Source organism: Lagopus leucura, unplaced genomic scaffold (genome assembly GCF_019238085.1).
Source record: "Lagopus leucura isolate 7727_CA_CO unplaced genomic scaffold, USGS_WTPT01 Super-Scaffold_73, whole genome shotgun sequence".
NCBI classification, from domain to species: domain Eukaryota; kingdom Metazoa; phylum Chordata; class Aves; order Galliformes; family Phasianidae; genus Lagopus; species Lagopus leucura.
The window spans coordinates 84,181,596-84,203,166 of NW_024962252.1; the positions used below are offsets into that span (position 1 = coordinate 84,181,596).

The 21,571-nt window shown below is 42.2% G+C and overlaps 1 protein-coding gene across 1 annotated transcript in view; it reads left to right on the plus strand.

Moving 5' to 3' along the window:
* Window positions 1–103: 103 nt before the first annotated feature.
* The window catches only part of TGFB2 (transforming growth factor beta 2), a 62,078-nt gene continuing 40,610 nt past the window's right edge, over window positions 104–21,571 (plus strand). Inside the window, exon 1 of the mRNA XM_042895167.1 lies at window positions 104–677. Within this exon, the coding sequence (XP_042751101.1) occupies window positions 335–677 (343 nt within the window). The 5' untranslated portion in view covers window positions 104–334. The remainder of the gene's footprint in view (window positions 678–21,571) is intronic.

The window sequence follows — 21,571 nt, forward strand, 5'->3', positions numbered from 1 at the left end:
CTTCTTTTTCCTCACCCTGCATCTGGCCCTTTTTTTTCTTTTTTTCTGCCGCTCTCTCCACCCCCGACTCTTACTAGGCTGCTTTTTTTTTTTTTTTTTTTTTTTTGTATCACTATTGGTATTTTTTCCACTGGCGATTCCCGTGCGTTTGTGGATTGCAAGCCGTCCTTGCAGTCCGGTTGTTCACTGCATTTTGTCTGCAGATCCTCCCTTTGTTTGCACACATCCCCCTGTTATTTTTTAGTATTAAACCCCCCATCCCCCCACCCCCATCGTTGTCGTTCGTGGTTAAAGTCACTCTTTTTTCGGGGGGCGCTGTATTTAAGCACTTAAGATGCACTGCTATCTCCTGAGCGTGTTCCTCACCCTGGATCTGGCCGCCGTGGCTCTCAGCCTGTCTACCTGCAGCACCCTCGACATGGATCAGTTCATGCGCAAGAGGATCGAGGCGATCCGGGGGCAGATCCTGAGCAAGCTGAAGCTCACCAGCCCCCCGGACGAGTACCCCGAGCCCGAGGAGGTGCCCCCGGAGGTCATCTCCATCTACAACAGCACCAGGGACCTGCTGCAGGAGAAAGCCAACCACAGAGCCGCCACTTGCGAGAGGGAGCGGAGCGACGAGGAGTACTACGCCAAAGAAGTTTACAAAATAGACATGCAGCCTTTTTACCCCGAAAGTAAGTGCTCTGCGGACGTGATTTCGCTTGGCAGTGCCCACCAGCCCCGTACATCGCAACCCCTCCCTCTTTGCTCCTTTTGCTCTCAGTATCCCATCTGGTTGCTTATAGGACTTCCTTTAGATGGGGGGAATGAATATGTTGAATGGGGGGGACTCGGTTGCCCCCCAGCTTCGGATCCCTGCTGGGATGTGGTCCCCAGGGGTGCCTGCGCAGCCGCTCCGCTGCCCCGGGTGCAGCCTCTGAGAGGAGCCAACATCTTTCCGCTGCCGTTGTTTCCCTTGGAGTGTCTGAGTCGGGCAAGTTTCCATCTCTCCAGAACTGAAAAGAAAAGGAGGTCTTGAAAAGAAAGAAAGAAAAAAATAATAGAACAAACCCACAACAAAACCCGCAGCATTCCCTCCTGGGTTCCCTTCACTCCTCCAGCACTCTGTTCCATGGGTTGGTGCTCAGCGAGCTCAGGCTTCCCCCTCTGTCCCTCCCCGTCTGCCCGCTCGGTGCATGGGCGCTTTCATTTCAGGTAGAGGAAAAGTTTTCCCTTCTGGGTAGCCTGGCTGCTTGGAACCTGTCTCAGCCCGTCTGCCTTCTCGCTGCTATTAACCTCTCTGGCGATCCGTGCCACGTTTTGTGCAGTGAAAGGGTACAAACGCACTGTGCTGACCGGATCCACTGAGCGCGACTAAGAATCGCAACGACGCGCCTTTTTGTTTGGGTTGTGAGGTTTAAGCGAAAAGGGAGAAAAAAAGAATTTAAAAAAAAAAAAAAAAAAGGGAAAAACACCGCACTCCCTTAAAAGAATCTCGATCATCATCGTGCCGAGGAAAGTGAAATACCAGAAGCAGAAAGTAACTCCTCCGCTCGCGTACCCAGAGCCGCATCCCCACTATTTCGCCTCTCTCCCTTCCCTCTGTCTCCCCTCCCACCACTGGACGCCCCATCTCCTCACCGGCTGGGTCGGCAAAGCACATCCCTCCGGCTCACACAGATAATGCAGCCATCTTGGTAACTTTATCTTGGAGTTTCTAATTGCGTTTTCTCTTATTTATTTTTAGTTGAGCGAGTTGTAGCTTTGAGGCTTGCTCTGTCTTGCATGTGATCGTCCCAGGATGGCAGCCAAGGCATCCGAGCCCCGCGCTGGGCGCAGCTGCCTCCCTTTGTTGTTAAATGACAGCATCAGGTACGGGACACCCTGGCAGTCAGGGATGTTTTAGTATTGTAATTACGGCACCATCCCTAATAGCCGTGATAAATACACTCCACCCCTGTTACCCAGAGGAAAGAAATACTTTTTTTTTTTTTTTTTTTTTTTTTTTTTTTTTAAAAAAAAAAGAAATATACATTTGGAGCCAAGAGGCTGTGGGCAAAGAGGTTCAGTGTAATTTGCAGTAATAGCAACTAAGTCAGTGTTCAGATCAGTGGGGCTTTGGTGAGTTTTGTTGAAAGCCAGCACTTCTGTTTTGGCACCTCCTGGGTCGTATCCTGAGTGGAGCAATGGGCATCTATGGGCAGGGCTAGAATGGCTGAGAGCCAAATGAGGGACAGCGTCTGGAGGTGAAATGCCTCTGTCCTTACCATGTTCCATATGTCTCTTGCTGTGAGGAGATTCCCAAAGACCAATGGTCCAGAAAGTGCAGTTACCTGCGCTGTGCCTCTTGGGTGGTGTGGCAAAAGAGGATCTAATTATAAAGCCTTGTCAGAGGCCAGGTTTGCACTGAAGGATCAATCCAGGCTTTGGACAAATAGAGGAGATTGCAGGTACCTACCAACAGAGTGCATCACAAGTTTGGGATCAGAGGGCCCCACGGCAGCAGATCCCGTCCTGCTGTGCGTGCTGCCGCGAACATCCCTGTAAGTAGGTTAACTGCTTTTCCACTGCTCTCTAGTTATACCAAATGGAGCAAACCTTTCCAAAAAAGACAGCAGGGATGAAATCGCCCCACCATATTTTAAAGGAAGAACTTGAAAGTGCAGATCCAAGGTGTCTCGGAGCAGATTTCTTTAACTCTGTGTTTTCTCCACGCCTGGGAGAGGCAGGAGGGAAAAGGAGGGTCGCACGCTGCCAGGAGGGAGGCATGGGAAAGATCAGTGGTTCAGTCCCTGCCGCGAGCCGTGAGCACTCAGCAACCGCCTGTGACCCAAGTATTACAAATATGCTCTAATTATACTCGTAGTCGGCCGTATATCACTGCAGATCGCTGATAGGTCTTTGTGGGGCATTTTATAAAGTTCAGACTAAATATTTTTAGCAATGAGGAGATTTAAAAGGAAAACTATAAGAGATATTGTATATACCCTAAGGCATATTTTGTCTTAAATATTATCCTTGGCCAACTGTACTGTATAAATACAGTAAATATGAATAGAACTGGCGAGGTGCCAATCTCCTGGGATGAATTTTAGTCAAGAAGGTATTTATGGGATATAAATAATACTGTGTCAACATTTAAAGAAGGGATCTGATTAGTTTTGAATTTATTCATATTAATCTTTTCACATGCTGTTAGTTTAAGGCTCAAAGTAAAGTTATGCTAAGGTTTACCGATAGTTTGCACTGAGGAAGTAAGGGGGCATCTGGCATCTCACTTGACAGTCCACTTGAGGTTAAAGACACATCCAGTGTGGAAATACATGTGGAAATTCAGCGAGCGGGGGACTGCCGGACCCAAAACCAACAGATGTGAAAAGCAGCGGCGGAAAAAATACTACAAAGAGGTTTTGAAAAACCCGAAGGCTTTTGTTTGTGAAGCATGCCTGCGTGTGTTGTGCTTGCGGCGGCGTGGGTTTGCTGCTGGGAGCTTAACTCCCTCCCAAGTGCAGTTGGCAGCCAGAGATCGAGTCGTGTTAGAGGTTTGTTGTTTATCAGTTCCTCGTGAATGATCCAGGCCATTGACTCAACCTAGTTATTATTGATCTGAGGCTGAGTGATAATCATCACTGCACTGATAATAAACAGAAATCGAACGCCAGCACAGCAAGCTATAATGCTAATGCACAGCTGGGGTACTCAAACAAAATAGGCATCATGTGCATGCAAGGGATGGGCCTGATTCTGTTATCTCTATTCATAGCAGTTCTTACTGCAGACAGTGAGTTGATCAGTACTGATAGCTGAAGGCTTTACAAGGCAGATTATGGGTTCTTCTGCATCCTGGGAGATGGCTCAAGTAGCCCAAGAAATCACAGTCCTTCTTGGCCTGATTCTGATGTCATGCGGATTTTGGGGTGCCTCTCCATGTTCTTGCCTGAGCTTGGTGGTAGGCTTGGGAGTTGGACTCAGCAGGGACCCACAGGGATCATCAACTTGGGATAGTCTATGATTCTGTGATTTTTGGGAGCTCTGTGCCACAAATATCACTTTACGCAGTCTGTCATTCTGATGAGCCATTCGCTTAATGAAAGCCAACATTATGAACTGCCTGTGCACAATGCCATGCTTCTACTTTGTCAACAAGGACTCGATTTACCAGCAATTACACCTATGTGGGCTCCTTTTCTTCAGGGCACTGGGGCTGCTGTGCTCTGGCCTCCTGGCACTGCCAGCATCAGCTCCACGATGTGACCGGCCCCAGTCGTGCAGCTCACATGCGTGCACACAACAGAGATGTTGTTTTGGGATTTCCAATGTTGTTAACGATATGAAAGCAGCCCTGACAGGAAAACCTGAGATTAAAACCTTTTAGCTGTGCAGATGTTACTACAGGGCTCTGCAGCAGCACTTTGGGGTACTGCCTCCTGTTCACCACAGAGAGGACTTGAAGCAATGGGAAAGCTTTCCCCAGGAGGGACGTGGGAGGAACAGCTCCTTGCTTATGAGTGGCACTTATTACAGGCCTCCTATGTGGGGATGTTAAAAACAGGAAATTGCAGATGGCTTTAAAAAGAGGCTGGGTTATTTTCTGGACAGTAGTCATCTACATGTTACAAGGGATAATAAAATAATGTGCTTTGGAGCGCTGACCGGGTGAAATCAGAGAAGCTCTCTTTAACTCCTGCTCATGTTGAGCAGCTGTGGGGTGCAGTGCATGTGGTCTGCTGCCTCCTGAACCATCCATTACTGCTGGGAGGTTGTAGTCTGGTGTAGTGAATCCTCCTTCACCATGGTTCTCCCAGAGAAGCCTACAGAAAAGCAAAAACCCATGTCCCAACTTGGGTTCCTACCACTGCAAGACAGAAACATAGGGCTATCTTCTGAAGCCAGTGTCACGGCCCTCTTTGGGTCTGTTTTAAAGAGATGTTTCCATTCTGCCATTTGTTGAGTGAAAGGTTAGCTGAGCATTACAGCCCCTGCTGCACCCAGCCCTTCAGGGGTATGAGAGTTTTGCCATCTCAGAGACCATATCCTAGTCTTCTGCTAGTCCTAGTCCTCTAGTACTGAAGGAGGACAATGTCTGAAGATCTGCTGGGCCTTCCTGAGGCTAGAGCTGATCCTGCTGCCTGGTTTGCAGGGCTGGGAGGGAGCAGGTGGTTGTGCAGAGATAAGAGACCATCCTAATCTTCATCAGCTGTTGCTTTTGGCTTAATTTGACCTCAGCACACTGCTTCAGTTCAGTGGTAGTCTTTAATGTGATTGTATTATTTTGAAGTTGCTACTTTCAGAGTATTTTTGAGATTTTGAGGTTCCTGCTTGTGTAATTACTGAGCAAGAAGATGAATGAGAGCTCCAGGCTGTTGACTTCAGTGAGCTTCTTCAGCAAGGTACTGAAACACGTGTAAATGGACTCATTAGCACTAAGATTATATGTGTGCCCAAATAGCTTTCTCAATTGGGACCTGGTTCATGGGATGTTTGCAGGGATGAGGAAAGCCAGACAGCTCAAATCCCTCTTGCTTCTTTTAAATCTGTTATTTGGGTATCAGAACCTGGCCAGAAGGAAATGTGGCGCAAGGTTGTGCCTATTGTGAAACCACTTGCTGCATGTTTTTGATCAGGATCAGGCAGTTTTTAGCCTGAGAATGATATGTCCCCCAGGTATTGCTTATTGTAGTGCTATGCTGGTGATGTTTCATTTTGTTTGTTTAGATTAACATTTTTATTTGGATTCTTTGTTCAGTGGACTTTCCCATCCCACCTTCCACACCAGGCTGTTGTTTCTTTTCAGTCCATTCTCTCTGTGCTTAGCTGCAGCACTGCTATTGGTGGACTGCCTGCAGGGTCCATCCAGAGCAATTTGGTTCTTAATGCACCTCTCCTATGCATCTCCTTGCTGTCCTTGCTGAAATTTGCAGATTTGTCTGGGACAACTGGATGAGGAGTTGAAGAAACTTCACATGAAATGTTGCGTTTTACCTCATTCCAGTGTGACCAGTTGTTTTTTATTCTCTATCAACAAAACAGACCCCCCCTCCCCCCCCGAGGTAGCTCTTACCCTGCTGTGTATGTTCCCCAGCACCTACCTTTGGTTTAGAGGAGGTGTGAGACTTTGCAGCCATCCCTGCAGCAGATTTGTGGCAGAGAGCATGGGAAATATTCAGGGTTTCATTTGGAAGATGAGAGAGATTTGCTGTGTTGTTGTTTTTTTTTTCCATATGTGACGCTCATTGATGTATTTAGTATCTTCCCAATACAATTGAGCTACTTCCACTGAAATCTTAGGGCAGAAGCCTCTTTTAGTTTTTAGACAAGACCTTGCATGATGAGATGCTGGTAAGTGGATGAGAGTCTGACATACTACTGCAATGGAAACAGCTTATGAATAATAGCCTGACTTCAGGTTATTATAAATAAACATACAGGTTACTTGAAGTGATAAATTGACCTTATAGCTGACCCTGTTTTGGGCTGGAGATTGGACTAGATGTCCTTTACAACTTGAATTAACCTATAATCCTCATAATAATAATTTTAAATGCAAGAAAAACAGTGTATGATGTTTCAAATTCCGTAGGGTGGTCTAGAATCAACTATCACCGAGTTTCTAAAGATGTGCTTTGTTATGTGGAGCTTGCGTTTGTTCCTCTGCCTCACAGCTTCCTTGCACCAAAAAGTTCCTGTTCTTCTACCTTCTCCCCCCATTTTTCTTTTGTTTCTCTTGTGTGAATGTTTCTTTCCAAATAACCCTCGTAAGTTGCATGTAAATAGAGTACTGTATTATATTTCAGCCAGAGCTGTAGCATCCTTTAGGCAAACGGAGGGGCAGAAAGGGAAATGTTGTGATGCTGACCCTTTGCTTTGTTTGTTTGGCTCCTTCCCACCATATCTAACCCACACTGCACTGACAAATACCGCATCTGTCTTGACAGGCGCGTTCACAAATAGCCATTCATTCATAACTTGGAGCTGCTGCAAGGCTCCGTAGCGGTTGCTTAATCTGACAGTTGTGTGTTTAAACGGAGACTTTAAAGAAAAGGCTTTGCAAAATGACTGTCCATTCAGTCTGAGTTTGGGAAAACCAGGAGGGAGGTCTTGCGTGAAAGAGGATACTGTGCTTAAGTGTGTGTGTGTGTGTGTGTGCATGCGTGCACACACGCGCATGCATATATTTCAGAGTTTTGAAACATCTGGTGTTGCCAAAGCCCGAATTGGAATGTTCTGGGAAGGATAATTTAATTTTTAGCTTCTGGATTCATTTCAGTGATGGTAATTTCAACACTTCCTGGGGAGAGTCTATCAGTGGTTATGTGCATCAAATGCAGCAGTAAATCTGTCATTCTTTCCATTTCAGTTTTTCAGTCTTACAACTTCGTTATTTTTCCTTGTTTGGCTGGTGTTAGTATCCAGTGTTTTCCCTGGCTTCATTTCTTTTAAACCCCTGCCTTGAATTTTAAAAGGCGAGCTAAGCCTGCTGAAGTTCCTTCTCTTGTTTTTGTTTATGTATAGCATTTGCGATTCAGCAGTGAGCTCAGCGGATGGTGACTTGTCTTTATCATAGTGATGATTGAAAGATAATAATCAGAACATGTTGGTTTTCATTCCCTGGGGGGGAAAAAAATAAATGAATATTCAGCAACCCCGTGAGAGGACACTGTACTAAGGAGAGTGAAGAACTAGCAGTCCGGACTCTTTGGAAGTGTCAGAGTACCTAACAATCCTGTACTTCAAGAGGGCTTCTGGGCAGTAATAATTACTAAAGTTGAGCCTGCCTTCGTGCATACAGATGATCTCTAGTAGCTCAGCCTGATCGAAGAGCAGTCCTTGCTCATAAAGGTGAGCCATGTCTGATAGAATGTATAAATTGACTTTCCAGGATGAGCACTAATGAAGCACTTTGAACTGCCCCAGTGAGTTTTAGGAAAGGACAACCCAAGCAGAACTTTTCATGTCCCAAGTCACATATAAACACGGTGCAGCAAATCGTTGGATGCATGGTGGGTTAAAATAATGTCAGAAGAAGCTGTCAGGGAAGATGTGATCAGAGTCCAATGCTCACCATAGCCTCTGGTAGGCTGCTTTTTCTTCGTCCACCGTTACTTGCTTCCAGGGTTGGGACGTGTTGGGAAAGCTGGGAGGTGTCACTGCTGCCCTGGGAATATAAGAACAGAGAAGCAGCTTTTCCCTCTGCTTTGAACTTGTAGCAGTCACACTTCTAGGGTTTGATGCAGAAATCAGTCCAGTTGACTGGGTAGTATCACTCCATGAATACCTTGTAAGTAAAATTTATGGATACTGGGGTCAGATCCACTGACGTGTGACACCAGCGGTTTATTTATTTATCTGTGCACCTATGGGCAGTGCTTCTGTTCTCTAACATGATAGAACATTTTAGTCTGCCTGGAGATGTGCTGGATCTATACAAATCCTTGATGTTCTCATTCTCGCCCAATCTATGAGAGATCCAGCCCAGTTTTCTTGGCTGTTATAGCTGGCTCTGGGCTTCCCTGGCAGAGCAAGGGCTATATATATCTTGTGCCAATCACTGCTCTGTATCAGTTTTTTTTCTCTGATGCACACTTTGGAAGTGAAGTAGCCACATTTCAACATTGAGGTATGCTGAAAGATGCCTGTACAATTCATTTGTGGTGCTTGTTGCATGTTTACCTAATGTATAATGGCAGGCTATTGCAGCAGACAGTACATACATCTTTAGGTTTGCAAGCAAGGAACAAGTTCCAGCTTTCTTGAAAATAAATTTGCTGCTCTGATCTGGTGGAGTGATAGAAACTGAGAGGCTCCCTGCCAGGGTATGCAGTTTGGAAAGGAAGGGAGCTAAGTAAGCATCTTTGTCCCACTTAGGATGGACTTGAGCAGATTGTTGGGGGTCTCTCCCTTTCTTACTCTGGATTCTTTATCCTGGTTTATCTTTGTCCTCGATGCTAGGAGCCATGTATTTGGAAACTTCACATCCCTCTTGCTAATCAGGGAAGAAAAGAACCCCAAAAGCATCTAGAAAAAGAGATCTTTATAAAGGTGGCCAGAGGCTGAGTTACAACACTATCATGTATCTGAAGGAACTTGCCTCCTTCCAAGTTGGAGTCCCATTATTTACCCACTTTACTGGGAGACTTAATTTTCTCTGGCTGAAAGTGTATTTGTTGAGGTAGAGTTTGGAAAGAAATCTGCCTAATGCACGCCTGCCACAAGGCCAGCTATACATGTGATACAGCCAAACCTTTCCATTCTTCTGCCTTTTGAGAGTATGTTCCCCAGATTAAGGGCTGTGGTCCAAAGCCTGCTGAAAACACTGGAAGTCTTTCCATTGACTGCAAAAGCCTTTGGATCAAACATTAAGTACTGTTCCTTTGTTTCAGAGAACAGCCACATCTTCAAAATATACTGGGACGTGTTACTCGAATGTGGTACTTTCCCTTTTATTGAGTTGCCGCCAGAGATGTTCTTCTGTGTAAAGCTTTTTTGGAAAAAAAAAAAAAAAAAAAATCACTTTAAAAGCAAACACCGTAGTAGCTTATTGATAGAAGCATTTGATGGCAGATGTCGTCTGGGAACAGCATATGGCAGCAACATGGCAAGAGTTGCAGAAAAGGAGGCATGAGTTCATGTTGTGTACTTTTTAGGTATTCCACACTTCCCCCTATCTAAAATAAATGGCCATGTGACTGCATAGGTCTTGGCAAATAAACACACCATAATCTATCTCTATCATCTTCCCCACAGTGAGTTTTTGTCTTAAAGTTCATCAGTCTGCATCCACAAGCTTCTTAGAAACAAGGATAAAATCAGACGTTGGCACACAGACTCTCAAGGCTGTGAATAAAAATGTGGCAAATCCCTGAGCAGTGGACTGTGAAGAAAGGTCAGGCCTAAGCCAATGAGGTGTTTTAATGTTATCAATAAAATCCTGAAAGTCAATTCTGAATGGAGCCAGAGCCATGAAAACAACTTCTAAAAGTCAATTTACTGCATGATAAATGCTAAGTTTACAGGCTGGAAAGCCAGGTAGTGCAGGAACGAGAACGGTGCTGATAGCATGAAAGTGCATATGGTTTTCTGTAAGGCTCCTCTAAGTAGATATGTCACAAAGTGTCTTCCGAAATAATGAGTTAACTTCTGAGGTACATTTTTTTTTTTTTTCTTCTTCTTTTTTTTTTTTTTTTTTTTTTCCGTGGATGAAAGGTTGGAACAATTTAATTTTGAGTTGGTAAAGCCACTCCAGATTTTTTCCTTGTGTTGTTGAAGTTGGAATCTGTGCAGTGATTGTTTAGGCAAGCAGAACCATCATTGTGGCTGGGGTTTTAAGAAGCACCTAAAGGAGCTAGGAATTTCACTCCTGCTTGTTACTTTCAGGATCCCAGCCTTTTACTCACATAAAGCCTGAGTCAGGTAAATCTGCTTTGCTGATTAGAAATGTCCAAGGTTCTATTTTATATCATGTTTTTGTTAACAACAACGTATTTTTCAAAGCTTGGGAGACTTGTCAGCCTCTACAGGTCTCAAAAAGTAAAAAAGAGGCAAGAGAGAAAAATTTTATTTTATCAGAGAAAATTGTCTTTGTTGTGGCGCTTACTTTGTCATATTGAACAGAATTGAATCCTGAGCAATTTGAAGTGCAATATGAAACCAAAGGTCTTGATTCTTATTTAATCTAAGGCAATATTACAGTGTCACAGGGTGTGAAGTGCCTTAATGTAATGACAACCAGAGCTGCAAGCAGGCTTCTGAGTGAACCTTGATGTTACTTCTCAGCTGAAGTAGATATTCATTTCAGCAGGTAGGCTGTCAATTGTTGCCAGTGACCAATACTGCACTGTGCTTTTGGAAGGCTCAAGCTCGTGATGCTCTATGCCTTGAGTCACTGTAGAATGGGCACTGACTGGAAGCCGTCATTATGATCTTCTGACCTCCCTATGTGCATTTTCCAGGCCATAGAATTTCCCTGAATTCATTTGATAAATTGTTCCAGCAACTAATTATATACATTTGAAACAAGCATCTTGGTAAATTAAATTTGTTGAGCATCAAGTTCTAACCTTTGACCCAGTGTAAACCTTCACTCGCTGTTTGGAAGACCGTTGTCAAATTTATGTCCAGTTCTGCAAGAGAAAGAAGTTTGGCAGATGGATGATGATCCCATTTCAGGGACCATGAAATGGGGCTGCCAGGAGCTCAGTGCAAGCTGCTGTACCCAGCTTTGTGTGAGTTTCAGATCCATAGACTTTGACTGGGCCAGTTTTTAAGATTAATGTACTGTGCTCCCTGAGGCACGTCGTAGTCCTTTTGTAGCTGTTTTTGCAACTCTCATCTGAAACCCCTCTGCTTTATTTACACACTGGTGGGACTGTGGAAAACAGCAGTTTAAAGCAGTTCTGCAGACTGTGCTGTTATCAAACACGTGCATATTACAGTCTCTCTGCTCTTATTCATAATTCTACAGTTTATACAGCTAATTTTGGCAGAAACTTTTCTAGGAGCTCTACTAAGAGAGCTAAAATTCATATTTGACTAACTACCAACCAGGGCGTTCCCCTCCCCAGGTCTTTTTCAGAGGTGTTGAATCTCAGGATGGAATCCCATACTCTGTAAATAATCTCAGTCCTCTCTTCCCAGGGTTGTGTTTTTATATCAGTCCTGCTGACATATGTATTTTGGTGTCTGTGCATACCAAGCAATCTAAGTCACTCGTATTTGTGATGCGACATCCTCAGTATTTGTCACATCTCTATAATTATTTCATCTACAATTGGTTAATAGTGGCTTTGTTTCCTTCCAGGTCACTGATAAAAATATTACATAACAGAGTACTGTAAAATGAGCCTTATGGGACCTTGTTAGAAGCCTGTCTTTCAATAGTGGTTTCCTGTCTACCATTATATTTTGAGTCTCATAAAAAAGCAAAGCTTTGGTTCCTTTACTGTGTGGCCATGTTGATGTCCTGCTGTTCCTGATTCTTAATGAAATCATTATGTAACACCAGCTTAAATGTCTTACAGCTACACAAGTATATTATATTCAAACAGTTGTTTTATCAACAGGACTACTGGCCCTGCTCACTAAGATCCTGGATCAATGGGCTCTGTTTTCATGTTTATACTCCCTTAACTCCTATGAGTTGATTCTCATTCCTGCATTTTGCATCTTTAGTCTGTGATCGATATAAGGCTGACTGTATATGTGAGGTAGCATGAGTTACTCTGTCTGGACAACATATATTAGCTAGCAAATGTGTTCCTTAATTATAATCCTGAAGATACTGTACAGTGTTTGGGATCTGCTGAAAGCCAAACACTTGGCACTGAATTAGATAGCTCCTGGGACAGCTCTTTGCATAGTCTTGGTACAAGTTACCTTGTCTAGCTTGTTTCACAATGTCTGATTGCATTAACTGTTGTTTTGGGACTTTTTGAATTGCTGCTGGAACAGAAAAATCAGGGCTGCCTGGCTTTTTTATTTACAGAAATGTATTTCTTATTTCTGTTCTGTTAACTTTAAGAGGTTTTTGTCTTGTATTGGATGAGTGCCACATCATTAAATGTTATCTTTAAGTTTCTCGGCCATGAAACTCTTATGCCTGCTTGATTTTCTCATTTGCTATCTGCAGTTCTTATTTTCTGATTTTGTTATTTTCTGTTCTCATCAGCTATGACTTTTACTTGTAATATATTGTTGTTTTTTAATTTTATTTTCTTACAGTTGCAGTCAGGGTCTGTCAAATACAGTTTTCTGTCTCAAGAGGTCTGATTTGTTAACAATGGGCCTGCACAGGATACTAAATATTTGTTCATAATCCTTTCCACTTTTCTCTGTAAATACTTATGTCCAATTGTTGCATCTCATAATTGTGTTGTATCAATCTTTGTATGACTGCGTCCTTCATAATACTAAACCTGAATGCATGCAAAGCAGTGACTTTGTGATTTTGCACTGAAGATAAGATACCATGACTAGTTTTACCCAAGCTGTGAATCTTTCGAGTCATATCTGGGTAAGCAAATGATCTCAAAGTAAACTGGCATTTAATCAGTATCCTTGAAGGTGCTTAGTTTGCTGAAGCATGGTAATGTTGCGATGTTAGGCCTTTGGGGGGCCAGGCTTCCTGAGCAGTGCTCAAGGAAGGCCAGATACCTAAAATAAGAGGTACTTAGAAAGCAGCTGATCAGAGGATCTCATCGAGAAAGAGATATAAAGGCTCAACCTAAGTTGATTCCTTCTTGCTACTGGGAGAGGTGTAGCTCCTAACTCTGGAATGGGGAGTAGGTGGAGGTAATCTATGCAGTGTTCAGTCAGCAGCTCTCAAAGGATGGTTGTGAGGTTGCAAGAAGCAGTGTGGAAAATAAACGATGTTTTGGTCTTTCTTTTCCACATTCAGTAACGCAAGGTAGTGACTCTGTGTTGCAGAGAATTGGAGAGCTATATAGTTATCCGAGTCCTTAGTCTACAAAGAATGTGTTAAACACGCTGTAGATGGCAGGATGGATCATAATTCATCCTAGTTTTTAGGAATTAATAAAAAAAGTCATCAAAACTAGGAATGCTTGTTCTTAAACAGTAGAGTTGTTGCCCTCTTTAAGTCTTTCCTCTTAAAGCTAAACTGGATTCAATTTTATCTTCAGGGAGTTGTCTAATTTGGACAAGTTACTCTGTAAAATAGAATAATCAGCTTTTCAAAATTAATCTTCTGTTTGACAGCCAGGATTCTATACCTTGATTTGGAGCCAGTTATTCATGACGCTCTTCAGATATGCTCCTTCAAGCTGTGTGGTACTGTTTGTTCTATAGTACTCAAGCCCTCTCTATTGAGCTCCATAGTAGTTTCAGGCCTCAGCAAGCATCTGCACAATCCATGAAGCATTTAAGGGATCTGCCTAGGCCAGGCTGGGTGGAAAGCAGAGGAAGGAGATGAAAGCTAAGCAGGCAGGTGTGCGCTTCCTGTGCCCTGGCAGCTTGGGGCAGTAAGTTCTCCAAGAGGGAGAGCTCTCCCAAGCAGAGGATCACCTTCTCCATGCTTTTCCATTCCTGATTTACACTAGAGCAGAGTGTAAATAATTTTAATTGCAATTACTATTCTAAAACAAGAGATTTTGCATGATTTTAGTGTGGTTAAAAATGTTTACTTCCCTCTGTCTCTAACATTCATCTGTTACCCACTGTCTTTGTCTTAATCGTTTAAAGATGCTTTGAGTCTGTGAATCTTGACTTCTCCACAATGCACAAAAAAAGTCACTTTCTTTTTCTTTTCCTTTCCATTACACTTCTTGTATAATTTTTTTTTCTTTTTTTTTTTTTTTTTTTTTGCTCCCCGGAGTGCAAGAGTTGGACAATCCAACCTGCTTTTCTTGAAAATGACTTGCTTTCATTTCCTCCTCCAGCCAGGGAATAGTTTGGAAACTCAGTTCTCTGGACCCTTGGCTGAACAGGAGGCAGCCAGCTGCATGGGCTGCCAAGGGAACAGGAGCGCTTCCTGGCAGAGGTGGGGCCAGAGGAGCCCTGCCTGTGCCGTGGGACTCGCTTTCATCTCCTGCACTCAGCAAGGCAGCACTGAAATCTCCTGACCACAGTTTTATCTTCCAGTTAGAATAGCTGAGCACTGAGGCCCACTCTTTTTTATTAATATTTTTAATTAAAAAAAAAAAAAAAAGAAACCCTACTTTCTCTTAGAAGTAATAATAGATGAAAAAAAAATACTAGTCTGTCCTGGACAATCCAGAGTGAATTTCTATGGGTGTGATTTTGAACAAAGGAGGATGGGCACTCCCATCTGCCTGGCAACCATCACTATCACCTTCAATGAATCCTCTCATTGTGTAATCATGCACGTTCAATTCTTGTGTTACAAATGGGATCCAGGTCTGTGCTTTACCCGTTTTTAAAGTTCTGGGGACATTTGGATTTGTGGGTTTGGTTTTGGAGCGCTGAGCTGTGCGGAATATCTGAGCCCTTTTGCTGAGGTGAAGTGCTGGGCAGAGGAGTGCTTCAGCACTGTAGTTGTATTTAGTGACTTGCAGACAGGTTGCTGTCAGCAACACAGCAAATCCTTTATTTAATGGGATGTTCTTTGAAATGAAATTTTGCAGGTTTCCTGGTAAAACTCAATTAAACTCAATTCCTTGTTCTGCACTTTTGAAATCTTTAACAGAAGTGCACAAGTGAGAAGAGTTCTCTTCTAAGCCTTCAAGATGCCTGAAAGCATCTGTCCTCTTTCATGGTTTCATCACAAATATGATATAGAAGAGGTCCTGGTGTGAAAATAACTTCTGTGCATAATGTTTTGTTATTTGCCTCCAGGTCTGACTGACATAACTACATCTTTCAGCGTTCTCTGAGTAAAGTCAGCAAATGATGAGGGGCTCCTCTGAAGAACTGATTGTTTCACTAGCATCAATAGCACGGGAATTCTTCCCAAAGCATAAAGCCTTGTTATCATAAGAAAGCAGGGAGGGAGATAGAATTTCTTTGATACATGGAAGTGTCTTTGTTTGCCTGTTATTATGAAATTCTAGATAGGGTGAGCTGGGCTTTACACACTTCCAAACTGGGTTGATACACTTCATGCTATTCAGGTTGGGCTCCGAAATTGCCTATGGCTGACTTCCCCAAAAACAGACCAAATCACCGAGAGCAAATACATGAGATTTGTGCTGTGCAAAAAACATTTTCTCCATCAGAGTCGTTCTGTTAAGAATTCTTGTTTCTGACTGGAAGATGGAATGTCTGGGATCCTCCTGTTGTAGAGACTTGGCTAGCCTAAAGTAAACATAAGAATGCCTATCTTACCTTCAGTATTACAAAGCAGTGATATTGTTTTTGGGTATTGTCAGCTGAGCAGGTAGGCACAAGCACTCTTAGTTCAATGGAATTGGCAGCTGCTAGGTCATTAGTAATCTTCTCATCACATTTGACAAGGAATTTAGACTTTTATTGATGTCACCAAAGAAAAAAAATGATGTGAAAGGAGTCTTGTTTTTCTGTGCTGGAAAAGTGGAAAAAAGAAAGAACTTCACTCTGGATATTCTTTTTATTTTTTCCCTTCTTATTGAGAGGTGCTAAGTAAAACATCCATGGGTAGGAGCAATCCAGCTGGGGCAGCTGTAGCTACCCACGTTTGATGAGTCAGGGCTCTCCAGAGCTCCTGTGACAGAGATCCTTTTCTTTGCTCCTATTCTGGTCCTATGAGTGCCTCAGCCAACTTTCACCCCATACTGCAGCTGCTGACAGAAAGGTTTTCTGATGTGTGGAGCCAAGGGCCAGCCACAATTTGTCCATGTATTTACAGGGATCATTTCACTCCTGTGGAAGCACAGCCAAATATTTCTTGATAGAAACATTCTGCATCCATCTAACAACACTGTCCAATTGAGGCAAAGTGAAGAATGCTGCAATATTTGTGTTACAGTTGCTCAAGCTCCAGTGAGAGATCAGGAGCCTGTTGTGAGAGGTGCTATTGGTCTCACTGAACTTCTATCAGCCCTATAAACCTTTCTGTCTGAACTGAAAGTCGGATAAGAGTGTCCCTTGGTTTAATCAGTTGCAACACAAAGAGCATGTGTCCTTAGAAACCAAGACTTTAATACAAGTTTAAATATGTCTTTGTGGGATAGTGTTTATCCTCTCATGGCTTCACTAGTCCAGCATCCTTATCTAGGAAGTGATCGTATGTGAGAAGTGGAGAAACTTCTTTGTGTCATTCAGTACTACTGGTGTTTTTTTGTTTGTTTGATTGGTTTGTTCGTTTGCTTTTTTTGAGGGCAGTCATTAATCATGACCTCCAGTAACTTATTTCTCATCAGCAGCATGGTGAGTCTGAAAAGAGAAATTAGAGTCAAGAGGATATTTTCCCAGAAGATTACAACAGTTGTACTGGAGGTCAAACTTTTGGCTTCAGCTATTGGCCTGTTTCACTTTAAACTTGAAATGTACATCAGCAAAAGCAGCAAGTTTGAAGTTTAGGATGAAATAAAGCCAAAGACTAAGAAAAAAGCATATCGTAGTAATTTTACTGAAACTTCACCATCACTCTTCGCACTTAATATAATTCTTCTTTAACAAGCTAACCCAAGATAATGAATCACCAGTGGAGGAAAGCAGTGAGCAATGTAGCATCTTAGATTGGGAAACTGAAAACCAGGGGATGGAGTATTAGTCATCATTATATATGGTGTTGTTTTAAGCATGAACTTAACATTAATACCACAGAGATTTTACTCTTTATATTTTCATTATTACACATTTCATATATCCTGGTATAAATTATTTTAACACATGGCTTATCTCCTTATCTTAAGGAGCTGTTACAGTTTATCAGCTAGCCAGTTGCAGGATAGTCACAGCAGACTTCTGAGTAGATTACGCAGGAATGTTAAATGTTTAAATTTGTCTTTATGTTTTTATTTAGTAGCATGTACAAGTCATTTCCACAGAAAGAGTTTGGTAAGCCTCTCTCCACATGGGCTGTCATGGGAGTTTTCTGTGCCTGACGGCTTCACCTCCATGTTTTTTCCTTGCTGCACATGGGGCCAGTTTCTATTGATTTTAGTAGAGTTGATGTACTGATATTTATGCTCTGGGACCTGACCTAATGACATACATTCCTGAATTATTTTGCATAAGTATATCTGATGTGTCTAGGTATCAGTGGATGCATTCATAAAGTTTGTTCAGAGATGCAAGCTCTTTGCTAGCAGCCTGTTGTCATACAAGACACACAGAGCTGGAGTGGCTTCATGAGGCCACTCAGCTGGTCCAGCATTGGAAGAGAGTGTAGACTTTAGTCAGAATATTACAGGTAGATATTTAGGAGAATTTTTCTTCGAGACTTGCTGCTGCCACCACTGCCTTCACGTACAGTTCTAGAGCTTTGTTATCCCTGACTTCCAAAGCTTTTCATGTCACCTAGCAGAAACGTTCCTTGCTGCAACTCAGAACTGCTTCTTGTTAATCCATTGTAGATGAGGAGATTGGGTCATTCCCAGCTTTTTCAGCAGCTTTTGACATAGCTGAAGATTGTTTTATTGCAACAACTTCAATCTTCTCTTGTTTTGGCCGAGCAACCCAAATTTACCTGTTTGTCTGTGTTTATTGCTAGACAGCACCTAGTTGGATGGAGGATGCTTTGACCATTAGCTGCTGATAATTACCTTCTCGGTCCAGTTTTTTTTGAATTTTCGTGTGTGTTTTTTTTTTTTTTTCTTTCTAGACCATATTTTCCCCATCTGCTAATGGGCATGTTAGTTTCCAAACTTACTGAAGTCAAGATAAATGTCATCTGTGGTTTCTCCACTATTTGCAAAGCTTGTTATCCAGTCCTGAAGGCATTTCAGGTTGTTTGAATGCTAATTGCTTTTGACAAGTCCATGTGAGCTGTTACTCAACTCCTTATTTTCTTCCAGGTGCTAACAAATAGTTCATTTAAATTTCTTCCACTCTAGTTCTGTCTTTAATTCCTCACTGTTTATTTTCCCTTTTCTGTATATATATGTAGCATGTGCTCTAATCCAGTCTTTTGATACTGCATATGTGAGACTATATTCTCTTACATGTAATTGCTAGTAGAATCAATACGGGACTTTATTTTAGTAAAAGACTAATGTATTAATTTGTAGCAGAACTTTTCAAAAAAAATTTAATAAGTGAAAAAAATAGTGCAGGTGCCCACAGTTCTTTGTACCCACAGGAGTTCATTGGCCCTGCACTGTTTGTATGAGAATGGTAGGAGAATGGATGGTGGGTCTGAAAGCATACTACCTTATTGTGTGTCACGCGTCTGTGCCTGGGTCTCTGCCTCTGAGCACAAACTGAGCTTGTCAGTTTTTAGTGTGCTGCAGTCTTTGTTCACTGAATGTTTCCTTCACTGGTTAACTGCTTGCTCCGCACTTGGTCAATCCCTTCTGTGAAAATAGATTGCAGCAAATTGAGTTACTGACTGTGTGTGAAAGTCGCTTGTCAATTTTGAATAGTGTCACCAGTGCACTTTTTAAAATCAATACAAGGCACATTAAGTTCTTTGCTGTCTGTTACTTGCAGAATTTTAAAGCTGCCTGCTACAGGAGCCTGTAAGAACAGACATCATATCTAACATCATTTTACATTTTCATTATTGTTCCTCTTTTCAGATTGAATTAGGATTGGATGCCCTTTCAAAAATGGAACCTGTGAAAAGAATGGAGGAAAAACTTGTGAGCATTTTTCTTCATGGCCTCTATTTTTAAATAACCAAATGAACAGGGAGTAACTTTTTCATGTTTTCTTTAAGAAATCAAAACAAACTAGTATCAGCTATCTGACTGAGTGTCCAACACTGGATAGATTTGCTATGCCAGATCATACAACTGATATTTATGAGAAACAGAGTAGACCAAGTTGTGCATGGGAGTGGCAGGAGAACTACCCTGCTTTATTTCTGCTTCCAATGCACTTGCACAGCATTTCTCTTCATAGAATCATTGAATCGTTAAGATTGGAAAAAACCTCCAAGATCCCTTAGTTCAAATATCAACCATCCCCATCATGCCCACTAACCATGTCCCTCAATACTAAATTCACATGTTTCTTGAACACCTTCAGGGATGGTGACTTTACCACATCCCCGGGCAGCATGTGCCAGTGCCTCACCACTCTTTTTGAGAAGTTTTTCCTAATATCCATCCTGAACCTCCACTTGTGCAACTTGAGGCCATTACCACTTGTCCTATTGCTGATAAACAGAAGAGGCCGACTCCCCACCTTGCCACAACCTCTTTTCTGGCAGTTTTAGAGAGCGATTAGGTCTCCCCTGAGTTGCCTCCTCTTCTTCAGACTGAACAATCCCAGCTCCCTCAGCTGCTACCCATAAAACTTGTGCTGCAGACCCTTTACAGCTCCTTTGGGCATGCCCCAGGGCCACAGTGTCTTTCTTAGGCCATAACTGAAGACAGTAATTGAAGTGTGACCTCACTAGTTTGAAGGAAGTTGCAATGTTTTAATTTTTATAAGTGGCAAACCTTGAGGATAGGTTTGCCATAGTTAATTATGGATGTTTGCAACATGGTTGTAAGCCCTGTGGAACAGGGATTTGTGATGAAGTTGTTAACACATAACCACAGGCTAATTCCTACCTTTAATAACTGTTCTGAAAGTAACTTCCATTTTAACCTGTGAGAGTTACATGTGCACAGGAGTTCTGCTGTGAGAGGCCATTGAGTACACCTTCCTTCAGGACAGTGTAGTTGAGAGTTCAGCTATATCCACTGGAGTATATCCAGCAAAAAGCTGAGGTTACAAAGGATTTGCTTGGCTATTTGCTATCTTTCCATCACTGCTGGTGTGTCCTTTTTCGTTTAGTGTACTTGTGAATACCAAGTACACAAGTTTTTAGCAGTTACCTTTCCCCAGTGCTTTTAGAGGCCAGAGTTATTATTTAGGTTATTATTTTAGCACAGATTCTTAACTGCCAGCCACAGCTAATTAAAACACAGAACTTTGTCAAGCCAAGATGCTATATTTACCTTATGCACATCATAAGCTTTTTATTTCTGTGGGGTGGTTCTTTTACTTAATTTACTGCTTCTGGTCCACTCAGTTGCCTTCTAGGTATTTATCATTGTTAGGCCAAGAGTGCCAAAGAAAAAGCAATGTAGCAGTTTTGCAGCTATTCTTAAAAACAGGGTGGATTCCAAAGATATGATGTTACTGCCCTAAAAATGCTGTTGTTTTTGATGCTAACTTACTTCAAATGTCTGCATAGTTGAATTTTGACCCTTTCCTCTGCTTTTCGTATAGCTATTCAGTCCATGTTGTCTTTTATTAGATTCTGGAGCCTCTGGATCTCCTTGCTTACCTCAGACTTCTGTCTGTTTTACTACGTTCCTAATGGAAAGAGATGTTCAGCAAGAAAAGAAAGATTCATGATACAATGCCAATTAATTTCTATAGTAAAGTCTTATTTTCACTTTTTCTTGTAGTCTGAGAGCACTTTATTTCTGCTGCAGCGATGCAGTCAGAACTCAGTTATCTGCCATACCCTGTTTTCTTCCATTGTCCTTGAAATTTAGCCCGGATTTTGGATTATTTTCTCAGTCATTTTATAGTTACGTTTCATTCTTATTACAGTTTTGCTCTTTCTACGTTCCAGCAAAGCTTTTGTGGATGTATTGTCAATTTTGTGTAAGTTCAAAAATGGTAAATATTTTCTCTCTATTACCTGACATGACTACAGGGTGGTTGGCTGGTGTCCTTTAGTTCTTAATTGAAGGTGTCACCCCGTAGTGTTACAATACGCATGTGCACAACATAAGAAGCCAGGAAAAGGCATCACCTCCTCATGATTATAGATGTCATTCTCATGTGCGTTATGCAGACATTTTCATCATATATTCTAAATTTCCACCTGAGCAATGTGGAGCTTTTCCTTTTGATAGTAAGTCAGTGCTTTGGGTTGGCTGAAGGGAGAATACTCCAGACACATACTGTGTTACGTGTAAATATGTGTGATACGTCACTGTCACATGTTCTTCTGCGACAACATTTACTCTACCTCCGGGATATACCACCAGTACTTTAAACAAAGTAAAACACCCAAACTCAACAACAA